This window comes from Rattus rattus, chromosome 3 (genome assembly GCF_011064425.1).
Source record: "Rattus rattus isolate New Zealand chromosome 3, Rrattus_CSIRO_v1, whole genome shotgun sequence".
Lineage (NCBI taxonomy): Eukaryota > Metazoa > Chordata > Mammalia > Rodentia > Muridae > Rattus > Rattus rattus.
In genome coordinates, this window is record NC_046156.1 from 63,891,068 (window position 1) to 63,908,999 (window position 17,932).

At 50.0% G+C, this 17,932-nt stretch overlaps 2 protein-coding genes across 7 annotated transcripts in view; one reads left to right on the top strand and one right to left on the bottom strand.

Moving 5' to 3' along the window:
* The first annotated feature begins 3,871 nt into the window (after positions 1-3,871).
* Chrnb2 (cholinergic receptor nicotinic beta 2 subunit) lies at positions 3,872-11,752 on the top strand. The gene is made up of 6 exons (XM_032897945.1): positions 3,872-4,058; positions 5,037-5,182; positions 5,355-5,399; positions 5,873-5,982; positions 6,721-7,690; positions 11,235-11,752. The coding sequence occupies exons 1-6, from the start codon at positions 3,998-4,000 to the stop codon at positions 11,403-11,405; spliced, it is 1,503 nt and encodes a 500-aa protein (XP_032753836.1). The 5' UTR covers positions 3,872-3,997; the 3' UTR covers positions 11,406-11,752.
* Positions 11,753-14,970: 3,218 nt separating this feature from the next.
* Positions 14,971-17,932, bottom strand: part of Adar (adenosine deaminase RNA specific) — a 39,302-nt gene continuing 36,340 nt past the window's right edge. For all 6 annotated transcript variants that reach the window (XM_032897946.1, XM_032897948.1, XM_032897950.1 and 3 more), the window contains 2 exons: positions 17,666-17,793; positions 14,971-17,489 (listed from right to left, as the gene is read on the bottom strand). In XM_032897946.1, the coding sequence (XP_032753837.1) occupies positions 17,243-17,489; positions 17,666-17,793 (375 nt within the window). In that variant the 3' untranslated portion in view covers positions 14,971-17,242. The remainder of the gene's footprint in view (positions 17,490-17,665; positions 17,794-17,932) is intronic.

Below are 17,932 nucleotides of genomic sequence, written 5' to 3' on the forward strand. Positions count from 1 at the left end.
GAGAGAGACTTGTGAAATAGTGGATGAAGGATGATTACAAAGGTATAGCACACTTTGCTTCTCTTCGCACAATGTCTAAAATGTATGTTTTATGTATGTATTTGTATGCTCAATATGACAGCTGAGCAGTGGTGGTATACACCCAGCACGCAGGAAATAGACAGGCAGGTCTCCGAATTTGAAGCCAGCACAGTCTACAGAATGAGTTCCAGGTCAACCAAAGCTGGACAGAGACACTCTGTCTTGAAAAACAAAACAATAACAAAACAGACATGAATACTATTTTAAACAAATGTTCTTATTTATTTAAAATGATCAAAATTTATTTTAAAAAGTAGTGCTATTTTAATTGTTTTAAATAGGAAACAACTCAAATGTCCATCAAGAGTGGGATGGGTAAGTGATGATATAGTCACACAGTGGAACACTCCAGCTATGAAGAGTAAAAAACAACATCCATGATTCTCAACATAATGGCAATAAAACAGACAAAAAGATTATGATTCCATATAAAGTACAGCAGGCAAAGTTGACTTGTGCTATTAGAAGTCAGAATGGCAGTCAGCTCTTTTTTTTTTTTTTTTTTTTTGTCTAAAAAAAATTGGTGGTACATGCCTGGAATCCCAAAACTTGGTAGTTAGAGTCAGCAGGATCAGGAGTTCAAGGCCAGCCGGGGCTTGAGATCAGCCGGGGCTTCATGAAACTCTGTCTCAAAAAAGCAAAAACAAATTATGATAAATTACACATACTATAAAATGTACTGTTTGCATTCATACTATTATGTAATAATTTCTAATAACTAGTCTCAGAAGTTTTTATGCATATGGTGCTTGCTTGCATGTACATGTGTGGTGTGTGTGTGTATCTGTATCAATGGGTACAATGTTTGTGGAGGCCAGAAGGAACATTCCACCCCCTGAAATTGGAGTTACAGGTGGTTGTGAGCTGTGGTTGCTAGGAACCAAACTGGAGACCTCTGGAAGAGCAGCCAGTGCTCTTAAACACAGACATTCTCCAGCCCCAGTACTCGAAGAGACAAGGGGTCTCTTGTCCTTGAAGAGGAGGAATAGTGACAGGGAGAAGCACCTGGCCATTGATAATTGTTCCTTTACACAAAATCTGGGCGTTTCTATCAGGATAATGTATCCAGATATGCTGATTATACTTCTCTGTGATTGATATACCTAAATATTTGTAGATACACAGTTTTGTGTCTTTGGAGGCATGATTTTGAATCCTCTTTGCTACTTTGTGTTTTAAAGTTGGTCTTCATGAACACAAATATTACTGTGGTAGCAAAAATTTAAAATGCAAAACACTTCAAATAAAGGAAATATATTAATTTTAATGTCTTCAGGAGAAAACATTCCTTGTAATTAGGGGCACTAGAACTCTGCTTAGTCACCCTCGTGTGTGTGTGTGTGTGTGCGTGTGTGTGTGTGTGCGTGTGTGCGCGCGTGTGTATGTGTCAGGGCTGATAATTAGATAATTCTGTGTTTGCCCCAACCCTGTATGGTTCTATGTCTCCTGCCACCTGTCTTCTTGGGGAGTACAAAGGCGTGTGGGTACAGGTGAAGAGGGAGGTGTCCCGCTCTCCTTTGTAACTTGCGGCTTTTCTCTGTTGACTCATTACTTGCCAAGCTAGAAGTAAACTCAAAGCAAAAAATTGAAGATTTGAGAAGAAGGAGGTGAATAGGTTACCTCCTCAGGCTTTAGACAACTGAGTGCCCGCCTCATAAACCCATAATTTAGATAGTCAGTGCCCCACCCCTAACCAGTCATCCAAAAGAAGGGTGAGTGACCCACCCCCAAGCCTGTCATGTAGAAGGTAGCGGATGTAGAAGTCTACCATCTAGAAGGCAATGAATGGTTCGCTCAGTGTGTCACCAAAGGGAGTAGCCTTCAGCCCACCATCAGGGAGAGTAAGCACTCCAGGAAACTGAGTAACAAAAGACATTGCCAGCCTTCTGCCATCATGCCGCATCCCCCGGAGATGCTGTCTCGGATGTAGAATACATGAGCTAGCCTTGCCTTATAGTTCAGCTCCGCTTTCACTTGTGTCCTCTCCAGTCCCTGTTGCCTTCCCTGTTCCCAGCCTCCACAGTCCTTTTATTTGTCTCTCCTAGAGCAGTCAGCACAGTGTGGTCTCTTTAATACTGGAACTAAGTTATTTTTGATCATCACCTCCTCTGTGCCAAACAATTCTGAGCTCACTTTTTTTTTTTTTTTTTTTTTTTTTTGGAGCTGGGGACCCAACCCAGGGCCTTGCGCTTGCTAGGCAAGCGCTCTACCACTGAGCCAAATCACCAACCCCTAGGCTTCACTTCTTGGTGTTTATATCTCTTTCTAAATTAATTATTACACACACATACCCTGCCCTGTACCTATGACATTGATTTAAATTCACTTCCACATGCACTGTGGTTGTTCCCCTCCCTGTCATCTTGCTTCCTCTCTTGTGCTTTGTCCCTTTCCCCTCAAGCTCTTCTCTGAGCCCTTTTCCTCCCATGCTGGTGATTGAATTTAAGGCTTTGTACATGCCAGGCAAGCATTATGTCACCAAGTTGCATCACTGTCGCCTGGATGGTGACGGCATTGGGCATTTGTTAGATAAGTTGCTTCTGCCTGAACTTATTATACATATTCAGAATGTCTATCATGCATCACAAGGGTTTCTGTTAAGTCCCTATCTCAAGCCAGGCCCTACACCAGTTCATACTCTGACTGTAAAGGCAGTGGCTGCTGTAGAAGGATTCCATTCTAGAAGAGTCTAGTAAGGTACCGAATGAACTCAATCTTTTGTCAGTCACAGCTTCCCTGAGGAACTTAAATTCCTGAAAACACTCAAGTTTAAGTAGAAGGTAGTTAGGGACGATGCGGGTGATAAAAGAACTGGAGAGAACTTCTTGTTTAAAAGACTGAGGGCTGGGAGGGGTTAAATAGTCAAGGATCTTAAAGACATTGTCAATAGCTGGATGTGGAGCTGAGACACAGGCATTGATGAGATGAAGAGAAGCCTTGCTGTCTGCTGAGTCTGCTTCAGACAGAAATCTTTTTGGTTGAAAGTGACCACTGATCCACTAAGAAAAAAGAGGTCTTTTATGGGCTCAGTAGCTAAAAGTTCAGGGCTTTCAAGATCAAAGATGTCATTGAGTTTTGACACCTCTCTCATCTTTGCTCTTTTTGTGTTGGCTTCATTCTTTCTCTGTGAAATGGTCCCTGATCTCCCCAGAACACAGCGTGGAAGGAACCATTGATATTGGTTGCTTATGCAGATCTCAGAACTTTCAAGGCTATCTTCTTTTCAAGAGGTCTAGACCTATCTAGCTTAGATTCCCCAGGAGGGGAATCTTGGCCTTGTCTGAGCATATGGAAGCAGAGAAAAGGGCAGGTGAAAGGACTCTATTCCAAAACTCCAGAGAAATTTGCCAGTACCCTGCTCCCGGCTTCTTTGTTCAAGGTCCTAACATGCATATTCTCTGCCACAACCCTAGCTTTCCAGAAGACTAGAATCATTAGTTTGGGTAAGAGCATAGAGGAAGACAGAAACGCCCCCAACCCACCCCCAACACAGAGAGCCCTGACCTACTTGTCTCCCTCCCACTCTCACACCCTCCCAGTCCTGCTCAAACCTCTCCATGTTGTGCCCCAACTTCGGAGCATTTGAGCAGTCGGCCGCTTTCATCTCACCATATCACGCACACCCCACCTAGGCAGGCCCAGTCAAAGGTCCTCTCCCAGGGACCACCTTTTTTTCCCTGGGATCCCGCGCTTCCGCCTCCGGGGCGGAGACTCCTCCCCTCGCAGTCCCAGTTGTGTTCCTTGGAAGAGCAACCGGGACCGGCAAGAAGCCGGGACCTCCCCTCCTTGCAGGAGCACTTTAGACCTGGAGGCCGCGAGCCCCACCCGGGAGCAGGCGGCTGCGCGGCTTCAGCACCACGGACAGCGCTCGACCCGCAGCCCTAGTATCCGAGAGGCTGCGCGCTATGCTGGCTGCATGGCCGGGCACTCCAACTCAATGGCGCTGTTCAGCTTCAGCCTCCTTTGGCTGTGCTCAGGTAAGAACTGGCCGGCCAGGTTCCACTGCCTCAGCTAGTGGCTCAGGACACCAAGCTCTGTCACTCCTGCTAGGACAAAGACGAAACGAGAGATTCTTTAGGGGCGGAGGAGCCTGCTGGGGGATGGGGAGAGACTCCAGGGTCGGCAGGGAGCCTCTGGAAAACTGATTTGGAAGGAAGACCCAGGCGCAGGCGCAGGCGAGAAGCCTGGGAGAGGTGGAAACCTGACCATTGCAGGGAGGAAGCAAATGAGCACAAAGAGGAAGGAAGAAGAGGATTCTGAAATGATTAGAGGGTTGAGTTAACGTCTGACTTTTTATGACCTGAGTTAACACCTTCCTCTAAGCTCCTGGCTCCCCATCGTTTCCCACTCCCTTCATTAGGGTCCTGATATGGGTCACCTCACAGAGGGGGACAAGGCAGGAAAGGGAGAGGGGGTGACTTCCCATCTCTTTGTAGGATGGGTCAGGGAACTTGGAAGAGTAGAAAATGCCTGACTGAGGCAATTTGTAAAGTGTCCAGAAGAGGGGGCTTTGTGCAGAGGCACAGAAGGGAGATGAGGAGAGGGGTTAGAACAAGGCAATGCACAATAGAACGACAACACAAGAGGGTAGAAGCTTGTACCCACAGGTCAGGAGCCCCACTATCCTGTTTCAACCCATGGAGGCAGAACTTCAAGCTTTGTCCCTCTGACACCTTTTGGGGGAAAACAAGTCTCTATTAATCCTTATAGAATAGTGTCTCTCTGGAGCTGTTTGAACTCATGGTGTGGTCTGAGAGAGGGACTTATCTATGAAAGACAATCTGCTGATTCCATGGTTCTGTGGCATAATCGAAAATTTTACAATATCCTTAAAGCACAGGGCTGTAAGAGGCTATGACTTTCAGGCTGTGCTAACTGATCAATCGCCCCACTTTTAAGTAGGTGGGCCTTTCTGAGCCCTTCTGTTTACTCACTTCCTGTTTTCCCTTGCCCAGGGGTTTTGGGAACTGACACAGAGGAGCGGCTAGTGGAGCATCTCTTAGATCCCTCCCGCTATAACAAGCTGATTCGTCCAGCTACTAACGGCTCCGAGCTGGTGACTGTACAGCTCATGGTATCATTGGCTCAGCTCATTAGTGTGGTAAGTGTGGGTCTTGAACTCTGTCCAGCTACAAAAGTCAGCCCAGCCAGAAAGGTTTAATACCCAAGTTTTCTTAGGTGCTTCCAGGGTGGAAGAGACCTTAATAGGGTGGTGGCAGGTCTGAGGGCTTGGGTTGGAGCATCTTCTCAGCAGCTACCCTGTTTCCCTGCAGCACGAGCGGGAGCAGATCATGACCACCAATGTCTGGCTGACCCAGGTCAGTGCGATTTCCCGCCCACATCCCCCCCTCCCTCCCCCCCTTCAGAGAGGAGCCCTGAATAGTTGACTTTGAATCCTTGTTTGGGCCACTCACCAGCACTGTAACTAATCAATTCATTTAGAATCTCTTTTCACTGTGTGGTCCTGCTAAATTGGAACGGGTGGAACAGAGTGATCTTGAACTCACAGAGATCTGTCTGTCTCCACCTCACTAGTGCTGGGATTAGTGCTATTCACTACCATAGCTGTTCAACTCCCAAGATTCACTTCACATCTGTAAACGTTAAGTCTAATGTTCTGGCTTAGCTCTGCAAGTTAAACGAAGAAGTATCATCATGTGACCAATGTCTGGGCAGAGAAGTCACTGTGCAGAGAAGGCTAACCATAGGAGTTTTCTTTGGTCCCTTTCTTTGACTTTGGGCTCTTCTTGGGGCTGGAGGTTAGTACTGCCTTGTTCTCTCCCTTTCCCAGGAGTGGGAAGATTACCGCCTCACATGGAAGCCTGAGGACTTCGACAATATGAAGAAAGTCCGGCTCCCTTCCAAACACATCTGGCTCCCAGATGTGGTTCTATACAACAAGTAGGTGACCCTGAAGTGATAGGAAGGTTAGGGAAGTCCAGAGGGTGTGCTCAGGAGGGGATCAGATCACGGCAGGTGGGAATACAAGATAAACATGCTGTTGTGAAAGGGAGTGGGCTTTCTCTTAGCAGGCGGTAGGCAGGCATATCTACACAGACAGACACAACCAGTGGGATGCAGTGTAGACAGTTATGGTGACCTGGACCTTGACCAGCTCCTTCCAGCCACTTAGATTGCTGGGGGTAAGGATATGGAAGACTGACAGTTCTCAGTGCCTAACTTGATCTAAGAATGAGAACTTCTGGAAGTCTGGGTGGTGAGAAAGAACTTATGGTCCTAGTTTCACCTAGAATCTGTTTTGCTCCCTTCAGTGAATCTTTTTCCCTTTAAGGCACAAAACTCTCCCACACCCTTTCATTGCTTGGGGCTCCTTGCCCTGGCCTCTCCAGCTCCCTCTCCTCTTTACTCTCATGAGCACTAATCAGCTTAAATGATGTGGGACAAGTAGCAGAGGTGCCCCTCCCCCATCATTCTCTTCAACCACTGAAAGAATATGCATGCCTCCTGACCAGGAGGAGACCCATTCTTACTACCAACCTATGTACGTTCCTACCCTATCTCGATTTCTGGGCTATCTCAGTGCATTAGATGGGGACTCCCAGCCTGGGTCCTTCTGGCTGGGTAGATGAGTGGGATTCAGATCCTCAAGCCAGGGCTGACTGCCCCATTCCTTGGCAGTGCTGACGGCATGTACGAAGTCTCCTTCTATTCCAATGCTGTGGTCTCCTACGATGGCAGCATCTTTTGGTTACCACCTGCCATCTACAAGAGTGCATGCAAGATTGAGGTGAAGCACTTCCCATTTGACCAGCAGAATTGCACCATGAAGTTTCGCTCATGGACCTACGACCGTACTGAGATTGACTTGGTGCTCAAAAGCGATGTGGCCAGTCTGGATGACTTCACACCCAGCGGGGAGTGGGACATCATCGCACTGCCAGGCCGACGCAACGAGAACCCAGACGACTCCACCTATGTGGACATCACCTATGACTTCATCATTCGTCGCAAACCACTCTTCTACACCATCAACCTCATCATCCCCTGTGTACTCATCACCTCGCTGGCCATCCTGGTCTTCTACCTGCCCTCAGACTGTGGTGAAAAGATGACACTTTGTATTTCTGTGCTGCTAGCACTCACGGTGTTCCTGCTGCTCATCTCCAAGATTGTGCCTCCCACCTCCCTCGATGTACCGCTGGTGGGCAAGTACCTCATGTTCACCATGGTGCTAGTCACCTTCTCCATCGTCACCAGTGTGTGTGTGCTCAATGTGCACCACCGCTCGCCTACCACGCACACCATGGCCCCCTGGGTCAAGGTGGTCTTCTTGGAGAAGCTGCCCACCCTGCTCTTCCTGCAGCAGCCACGCCACCGCTGTGCACGTCAGCGCCTGCGCTTGAGGAGGCGCCAGCGGGAGCGTGAGGGCGCAGGCGCGCTTTTCTTCCGTGAAGGTCCTGCGGCTGACCCATGTACCTGCTTTGTCAACCCTGCATCAGTGCAGGGCTTGGCTGGGGCTTTCCGAGCTGAGCCCACTGCAGCCGGCCCGGGGCGCTCTGTGGGGCCATGCAGCTGTGGCCTCCGGGAAGCAGTGGATGGCGTACGCTTCATTGCAGACCACATGCGAAGTGAGGATGATGACCAGAGTGTGAGTACCAAGTGCAAAATAGGCATGTCGGAAGCAGGGACCCCTGCGTGCGGGCAGTAGGTGTCACTTAGGGTCACAAAGCAAGGGTAGAGGGGAGAGGCAACATGGTTGAGGTGGACTCAGTAGGGTAGGCTTCCAGTTTGGCTTGCCGGTGTCTGTACCAGATGACCTTGTAGCTCCCAGAGGACTAGTACTCAGGGTGAGATGTGTCAGCTAAGGCATAGTTAGTGTGAAAGAGGTGACTAGGAACCTTAGGGCAGGGAGTTCTTTTGGGTCTGAGGGTGTCACCGAGTTAGCTCACATGAACACTTCCAAGTTGTTAATGTGCTGCTGTTCTTAGTGCAAATGGAGATGAATCCTTGTGGACCACAGAGTGGACAGAATTGAGGACCGGGATGATGACAGATAGGAAAAGGAAAAGTTTAGAGGTTCCATGGGGCTGGTCCCAGCAGAGAAAGCAGAATTTAAAATCAATATCCCTGGGGCTGGGGATTTAGCTCAGTGGTAGAGCGCTTACCTTGGAAGCGCAAGGCCCTGGGTTCCGTCCCCAGCTCCAAAAAAAAAGAACCAAAAAAAAAAAAATCAATATCCCTTTTCTACTGTCCTGGGCCTTGAAAAGAGTCTAATGAAATATTTATAGAAACGGGATGGATAAAAGCCAGGGCTAGACACTCTCACCCTCTTTCTGCACACCCAGCTCTGGCCTTCTCTGCAGTCTTCCCAGAAGGAGATTCCTCGAGACTAAGCCAGGAGTTGGGGGAAGGTGCGATGAGGATGAGTTAGCATCCTGCCCCCCCAGTTTGGGTACCATCTGGTCTTCTCTGAGATCAGTGTTCAGGTACCTGACTGGTTCTAAGCCAAGGCTCAGTTGTTGCCATAGTGACCAGCAAGGTTTCCTCTGGGACTCTGCCATTCCGGCTGGGGAAGGATAAAGGGCAAGCACTGTGGTTTGTGTTGGGAGTGAGTTCAGACATCTTCTCCCCTGGGCAGCAGACAAGCATGGGAGAGGGAGCATCGTATAGTTCAGAGGAAGGGAGAGAGGCTGAGACTGGAGGTGAGGCAGCTGAGGTGCAGGGTGCCTCCGTCTCTGCTGCAGTCCACCATGTAGCCTACATTTCAAGTCAGGTGCTGAGGTGCAGTGACCCACTTGGATGCCTCAGAGGCCTCTAGAACTCAACACATCCAAAACCTAGCGCTTGATCTACACCCCCAACCCGGCCCTATCTTGCCCCTAGCTTCTCTGTCTTGCTGTAAATGGCATCACCGTGGGTTAAGCAGTTCAGACTGAAGCCTGGGTGATCCTTTTACTCTCTCTCTCTCTCTCTCTCTCTCTCTCTCTCTCTCTCTCTCTCTCTTAGTTCTCACCACTGAGGTTATCAGAATTCCTGTCCTGGGAGTACCACCTCCAACATGATTCCCTGCTTGTCTTTTTCTGTCACCTTCACACTAACACCCTTGTCCTTGGGCTCTGTCAACTCTTGTGTGGACCAGGGGGAATTTCCAAACTGCCTCCCCGTTCAGCTTCCTATGCCACTGTTGAATAGCCCATAGCCCCAGGCTGGTGACACAGTCCCTTGCTTGGGTCACCAGCTTATCACTCAGTTGTCTCTAGCAAGCCAAGCTCTTTCCTGCCCTCGAGGCTTTGCATCTGGGTCCCTGCACTGGGAACAACCTTTGTTTTAGTTACTTTCTCATTGCTGTGACAAAAATCCTCCAGGAAAGCAGATGCAGGGAAGCAGGCTTTGTCGGGCCTCACAGTTTGAGGTTACAGCCCAAGGCATTAGTGGGAACATTGGTTCTATTTCAGTCTGGAAACAGGGAGAGGGGAATACCGAGTTCAACTAACACTTTAGTTTCCCCTTCTGTCTGGGACCCTAGCCCTTACTCCAATCTAGAAAAAGCCCTATAGACTTGCTCAGGCTTGTTCCCACAATGGTGCTAAATCTCATCAAACTTATGATATCACACTTTCTTACACCTCACCCCCTCAAATCAAAACCCAAACCTATTACTGTTATTATTTGGCTCCATTCTTTAAAAGTAAACACGCAACCTCGAATCCCAAACACTCGGATGTGTCTCCTTAAGACCAGGCGAGCTCCCCTGCGTGCCTCAGCTTCAGGCTGGGAGGGGGCTCAGTGTAGATGCACAGTGATCGTGTGAAAGGCCTCGAGTTCCAAATGCTATTGACAGCCAACCAAAATAACAGTGAAGTGCCCGGCTTCGAAGACCAGATTCTGGAAACGGCACCAATACTTTTACCACCATACGGTCCACATTCAAGGTTTCCCGCTGTCCCAGTAGCATCCTTCCCCAAAGCCCAACATCACACCTAGGAGCCCAAGCTGCACTGAGTTGCCGAGCCTCATTGGTTCGCTCCCTCAGCTTTCTTTGCCTTTCATGGGACAAACAGTTTAAAGAGGCCAGGCTGGGCTGCTGTTCTGCCGGCTTTGCCAAGTCTTCAGTGTGGACCGGAAACAGGGCTTCCTCCCTCCCTAGCAGAGTTTGCTGCACGCGTCATCTCCTGGAAGAGAGCATCCCAGGCTGCTTTGCTACTCTTCCTTCTGTGTCTCCATCCCAGTCTTCCATCCCCTCTCAGGGTATAATCATCGGTTTATTGTCTCTGTCTCCTTGAAGAGACTGGAAACCATAGGATTCGTCCATTGGTTGTGTCCCCGAGCCTTGCAGGATGGCAGGTCTGTGGCAGGCCCAACGATGACTTCAGTGAGTGAGTGACAGGCTGGCTGGCAGCTACATGAACTGCACAGTTGCCTGCTCCCCATCCCGTGAGCTGGCTGGACCCCAGAGAAACATGTACGGAAAAAAACAGGACTCAGTCTGGAAGAGAAGCTGGCTTTCCTATGACCCTGCAGATGGTTCTCAGACCCTGGGCCATTATAACCTTTTGGACTGATGTTTTAACACTTGGGCTCCACTTTTACCTTCCAGGCTCTGTATAGTAGGAGTGAGGATGTTGGATGGGGTATTCCAAGTTATCATAAAAACAGAGCCCCAGAGACAGCAGCTCTTAGTTACTGAGCACTGATCTGATGCTAGCAGGGTTCCTCTCATGTAGGAGTTTGAAGTTTGGAGGAAGGCCAGACATACAGATTAAAACAATAGGGTATACCGAGATGGCTAGTGCTGGGGAACAAAAGGAGCAGGGAAGCCACTAATTGTTTCACTAATAAACAATTAGGAAATTAGGGCTTTGAAATATGTGTAGGAGTTTACCAGGTTTTTTTTTTTTTTTTTTTTTTTTTTTTTTTTGAGGTGAGAGAGCTAAGAAGAATGCTGGAGTTCTTACTAAGTCTGAATTTGGGCGTGGGAGGAATATGAAATAGACTCGTGTTTGATAGGTTCAGGTGGGCCCTGGAGCAGTGCGAGCATTAGAGTCTTTAGAGTAGGCAGGATCGGAGCTGTGAAAAGTTGCTCTGGGTTTGCTGAGGGAGAGGAGTGGGCGTGTGCATATGTGGGAGGGACTTTCCTACCCCTTCCCACATCGTGAGACTGAGATCTGGGTCACTCTCTTCCCTCCATCCAGGTGAGGGAGGACTGGAAATACGTTGCCATGGTGATCGACCGCCTGTTCCTGTGGATCTTTGTCTTTGTCTGTGTCTTTGGGACCGTCGGCATGTTCCTGCAGCCTCTCTTCCAGAACTACACTGCCACTACCTTCCTCCACCCTGACCACACAGCTCCCAGCTCCAAGTGAGGTCTCATTCATTTGCAGCTCCTCACCCCGTGACCCCTGGGGTTCAGTACTGGGTGCAAGATGGATCTCTCCCCACTCCACTGAAGCCTGCTTCACACCTCCGTTCACACATAGTCCTCCAGCCTGGAGGCTGGACCCGCTGCCTCGTGGTCGAGCCTTCTCCTTTCCCTCTGAGCTCATTCAGGCAGGAGTGCCAATGGTGGTGGCCACGGCTGGTAAGTAGAGGCCAGAGATCACAGAGCCACCTACCCCGATGAGGGTGCTGGAGAAGGCGCCAAGAAAGGGACAGAGTTATCGGTGACCTCCAAGTCATCGGAGAGGAGGAAGTAGGATGAGGGGCTCAGATTCTGCAGCCAGACTGGCAGTGGTGTCTCCTGAGATAGAAGGTGCAGAGTGCGGCTAGTACTCGGCGCCCACCCACTTAAGTGAACAACACTGGTCTGGGAGGACTCGTGGTGTTGGGGAGCTCTCTTGGGAGCTCGGCCTCCTGCGACGTTTCAGTTCGGTCTCCCAGCCTGTACCTCAGAGGGCTCCAGACCCTGGCTTCAGGTTCCCTTCTGCCAGTGCGGAATTCTCTATACCCCTCGATTTTCCTCTTCCCTTTCTCTCTTGGGAAAGGTGAGGTATTGGAGGAACCTGTGAAGGTCATGAGCTAGGTGAGAAGTTAGCGTTCACAGTCTCAGGCTGGATTCCAGTGGGAACCATGTTACAGAATCAGAACAGGCCTGGAAGGCGGGCCCCTTCCCCCTTGCCCCAAGGCCACAGACTGCTTAAAGGACATAAGTGACAGACATCTGAGCTGTACCTTAGTTCATTCCCCAGCTGTCAGATGAACTCATAGGCATCTTTGCATGGTGACTGGAGAGACCTCCTACTAGAATGGGAAATTAAAGGTTGCCTGTGTAAGGCCTCCCTTGCCCCCATAAACTTCCAGCCCCAGAGAAAGCACCCTGGAGTCATAGGCAGCACCTGGATAAGTATTGCCCCTCTGGAGGGTGGCACCAGTGTTGCTTTTCCGGCTTCTGTGAGACCCCACCAGCTGCTGCTAGGACCACCCTTGACTTTACTACCTCCAAATTAGTCAACAGCCAGGACTGGGAAGCTCAGTGAGCAGTTTGTCCAACTCCTTCCCATGTCCCATTGAACATATCAGGCAAACAGTGCCCATCTTAGAAACTGCTTCCAGCATTTACACTGTGGTAATAGAGGTAGGGCTGTGCTGGGTGGAAGGGACCCTGGCATGTGGAGGATCATGGGACAGTGCTGTTCTTGCCATTTTTAGTTCTTGCAATGGGGTAGGGTGGTAGGAGGTTATCATGTGTTAGGACAGTGTGAACCCTAAAGGATACTGGGAGGTTCTGGGGAAACTCAGCCTCTGCCACTTTGGGGCCTTCTGTCTCCATCCGTGCCTCCTCCTACATGGAGCTGTCTCTAGCGAGAATCGGGTACCTGGTTTAGTGAGCCTGGATGGGAACCTGGGATAGGGTGGCATGGGAGTGGCAGTGATGAAAGGTGTTAGTGAGCTCCAGTAACCTGGCAGCCACCTCTGCCTGGGACGATGGCCCGGGGCTCCCTGCTTCTGTGGAGACCTACAAGTCTGGGGCAGCTGAGCCAGGGGTGTAGAAAGCTGAAAACAAAGAGGACACAGGACCCTCCAGATGGTTCTTTTGGGGAAGGTTGAAGGGGAAGGAGAGGACTTCCTTGTAAGGAACAAGGACAATGGTGGACTGGCCACTGTGCCTATGCTCTGGGACTCCGTCGCTCACAGTCCTAGTAAGCTCTTGAGACCGGAGCAGCAGCAGAGCATGTCTTCCCGTGGTACCTGCTCCTTGCCTGTCACCATGACCTTTGGACAGGCAGGAGACTTCCTAGGAAGGAAAGCAAAGGCCTTTAGAACCTTCTCTGAATTGTTCCCCAAGAAGAGTGACAGGTCTTCCTATTGTCACCTTCTGCTTTCTGCTTTTAGGCAGAAGGGGCTGTTGAGCCCCATGTGCATTGGCCAGCTTCCCACTCACCAACTGGTTGGAACAAGTCACTTTGTAATAATTATCCCATCATGTCTGAGAAGTCTGTCAGTGTGCCGGTCACATGCTTTCCAAAGGACTTAAAACTTTGGGAACTGGTTGGACACCTCACCCACCCACCTTCAGTGCACTGTCCTAGGCATACCTTTGTCCCCACTCCTGGAATATTTTCCATGGTCCACTCCCGCCCCAGACTTATCACCCCATAGCTGGACTTACATCTCTTAAAATTGTTTCCAAATATGTCGCGTTACTTTGTTGTGTTTGGGATAAGGGGACTAACCCTTCCAGATCTGACTGGCAGATACAGAAGGGTAGAATGCTGGAGACTCTCCACTCCAGGGAAGGTAAAGCTCTGTAAAAGTCAGCAGACAGTGCAGTGTTATCTGCTCCCCTTAGTAGATGCAAAAGAAGTGGCCAGGTGGCTAGCCCAGAAGGGACCTCTGGGGAAGACCTTCTGTAAGGAACCAGCGGGGGCAGGGTGGGCTGGGGCTTCCTTTCCAGTCCAGGTTCTAAAATACCCAGGCTTCAGTCAGCTGGCCGACTCCCGCAGCATAGACTTGATCTGTGCTCAAATCCTGGGATCAGAGTGAATTTGTTGGGGAGCCTCTTTGGGCCTTCACCTAGGCTTTAAGGAAACCATCTACTGTCTTTAAATTTGAGGGCCAGGGATCAGCAGAATCCACTTGTACATGATGCTACTTTATCCTGAGCAACATTTGTAGCCCACAAAGCTGGCTACGCCCTCAGAGACTGGAATACTCCATCCCCCAAATCTGAACCCAGTGGCCTGCACTGAGACCTCCGGACTGCAGGAGCTGTCACCCTGAACTGCCTTCAAAATTGCTGAGTTCCCTGAGCGTTACATTTAAACAGGTGGTGAATGATACCATGAAGTCCTGGACTGAAGTGTTGTGTCCCAAAACATGTCACTGGGTCTTCTGCCCTCAGCTGACTCATCTGTCTAAAGGATGGGAGTTTACACTCAATGTCTGGGTATGGTGTCACCGTTGAAAGGCCAAAGATAGGTTTTCCAGGAGTTCTGAAGTAAGTTACTCAGAGCTGGGTTTCCTTAAAATTTAAGAGGGAGACTTTCGATGCCATCCACAAAGCTAAAGTTAAAAGGTGAACCTGAAAGCGTTGTGGTCCTGGCTGCAGTTCCCTTCCAAAAGACACAGTGTAAGGCCGAAGGCTTGTGGGGAGAGAAACACCAGCCAGACTGGCAGAAGCTGAGATTTCTGAGGTTTTAGTGCTGTCTTTTCATTTGGGGCTGTGAAATCCAGTAAGCCTCAACCTCCACACCCCCCGAAAATGGGAACAAAAAATAGGAGTAGGCTCAGGTGGGAACGGGAGTTTTGAAGCAGGGGAAGTGCTGAGGACATACCTGAGTGCCCAACCGGCTGGCAGACCACACTGCAGACTGCAGAAGCAGTGGGTCCATTGAAACAGCTGTGGCTGTGGCCAGAGCTCTTAATGTCACAGGTCCCTTTGTTCCCAATGTCACCTCCCCCAAGCAACCAAGATATAAAACTTTCTAACAGTCCTGATGCTTCAGTGTTTTTATTCTGAGGAATGTATACTGTCACTTGTATAGGGACACAAGAAGGGACTGCATCCATCACAGCACGGAGGCTATGCCTGGCCACTGCCCTACTAGGCCAACGAAGTCCCTTCAACTTGAGTACAGGAAATAGTTTCAAGCATTGACAATTCTTAAACGTGATTATTCAAAGAATGCAAGACAGCCACAGTTCAGACAAATCAACTACAGAAATTATTAAGAGACGTTGTGGAGGGAGGCCCTGCTTTTTAAAGATCACACAAAAAGGTGAAGGAAACACAGTGGGAGCTCTGCCCTCGGCCAGCAGGACTGGAGGCAGGGGTGGGGTGGGATGCAGATACCAGTGGCTCGCTTCGGCAAGCACATACAACACAGGGATACCTTGCTCTCCTCCACCCACAGGAACCTAGAACCACAAGTTTTCTAGACAGGGGTCTGTGTGAATACCCAGAAAGGACCAGAGGAACCCTAGGAATCAAAGGGAAAGTCTCTGGCCTTTAGACCCCAGATCTAAAGCTTCCTGCCCAGGCTTGGGGCCACAGTGGTTCTGCTTCAGATGCGGGTACCAGAAGGTAACATGCCTCCAGCTGACACAAGCATGGTGCTGCTCTCGCTTCTGCAGATACCAGCAGTTCTACAGGATGATTTGGTGCTGTGCAGACATGCCCAGTATATTGTTAAGTCCTAAGTTCCTGTGGTATCCAGATTTGATCATGGGTTGAGTAGGCAGTAGTCATTAGACTTAGTGTGAATGTGATGTTTGCTGTTGGCAGTGGGCCGGAGGGTGGGGGAGCCAGGCAACACTGAGGCGTAAGCAAGGGAGTGCAGGAAGCTGCTGAACACACTGGCAGCTGTCTCCAGATGGAGCCCCAGCATTCAGAGGAAAGAGGTGGGCTCGGTCCTGGAGGGGCAGAATGGGGCAGGGTCTAACTGTCTGGTTGACTTGAGGCTAGAGCCAGACTCTACAAAGACTAAGGCTCTCACATAGCCACAAATCACTGTCAGACGGGGAGGAGTCAAAGAAGCCCACCCCAGGGTGGGAGGCTAGCCTGCCATCTACAACACTTTTATGTATATGAAGATTCTCAAAGGAGCAGGATAGAAGATTCCAGGCCTTGTGCCCTGCCTGTGAACCAGCTTCTGAAGCCATCTGATATAATGAAGTACATTCACTAATGGAAAAATATATTTGCATCTCAAGTCTGCGATGCAGTTCAGAATCAACACCTCTGGCTTTTTAGAAACAATTTTATACAAGGCTTTGTCAACTTCTGCTGTATCTGTGCATGAGAAGAACCCCAGCGGACCAACGTTGACGTTTTGCATTTACTTTTGCTCCGTCTGGACAAAGATAATCTGCCCTCCAGGACTTGTCCTTGGCTTTCACCAGTCCCTGGGGCCTGTGTCCCCATACCCACGGGGGACAGAGCCAGCTTCTGGGGATGCTCCATGGAGGACGGATGGCGGTGTGGCTACATTCCGAGGAGTGGTGGTGCACTCTGGTCAGTGCTTTGTGGGCCCCTGCTGGGTCTTGCTCGGCTTGGGCACCTTCCTCAGTCCCATGGCTGATTTCCAACTTCCCAGCTGCCCAGGAGGGGAAGTGCCTTGGCGGGCCAGCACGGCCCATTACTAGGTAGGGTTTGCCTGTCCAACCACATCTTACCACATTCCTGTTGCCCTACAACCCCTGACACAGTTTTCGACTCCTGCCCTTGTAAACATTTCACCCATCCTTTGTTTGCCTCTATCTACCCTCTGGGGTGGGTAAGCAGAAACCTCACAGGAAGGCATCCTAGGAGGAAGGAGGACAGAACGGGGACCTGCACATCTACAGGTGACATCATTAAGTCCCTGACATGATTTACAGAAAACTGATGGGGATGGGATCAAACCCACAAGAGGCCAGTGAAGCAAAGGAAAAGGAGATGAGAAAAACTCCACAGAACTAAGCCCGAGGGGCCCAGGCTCCATGTGATCAAGAACTGTCTATGCTACATGTGGAATGGTAGTGCTTCCTCTTCCTTTAATCTCGGCCTCTTCCCTTGGGAAAAGGGAGGTGGGGACTTGGTCAGACCCCACCTCGAAATCCCAAAGCAAGCAGGATTAATGGGAACCAAAGGTCTTTACCATCTATTATGGTTTCTCCATTAAAAAATGGGGGGAGGAGGTTAAAAAAAGGCCCCTAAACTCTGGCCCAATGTGATGAGGAATGCTATGACCTCCCTCTGACCCCATGGGAACACGCCCCACTATCAGTCATTGGGCACTGGACAGAGATAAAAGTTCTTTTCCTCCTGGGGTTTGCTGATCCAATTCCCATAGCCCATGTCCCTCAGGCTTTTCTTGAAGTAGTTCTTGGCTAAGTCGTAGTCACGGGCAGCTTTTTTGGCCTCCCCATAGGAGAGCTGCAGCAAATCTCTGCGGGCTCGGAAGGAGCAGAGCTTCTTAAACTGAAGGAAAATATTCTTCTTAGACACCCGCGACAACTCTTTCCCTGGTCTGGGGAAACAAAGGCACCAGTTATTCATCTGTAAGCAGGTGGGGTGGGTGAGGTGGGGGCCAAGGTGTGAACTTTGCACAGGGTGGATGGCCCTTAGCTCTGGACTAGCAGGCAGGGGCCTGCCCTCGGGAGTCTGGGAGGAAGCCCGGCTGGGCCTCTCCTATGGCCTCCTTACCCATCCACGGTGCCCCTGGTGCCATCCAGGATCTCCAGGTCATAGCCATCAGCCAAGCACCAGTTGACGCTTGTCTCTTTGGTCTTTCCGGACTGCCTTTTGGAATCATACACACTGACTCGGCCGACCTAGGAAGCCACGGAGTGAGTGACGGAAGAGGGAAGGAGGCCTTTTAGCACAGGTTTACAGGACAAGACCCTGGGAGAGGAGCATGAGGGCCTCATGTTTCCCTGGTGAGCTGCACTGACTTAAGCATGAGTCAGACTC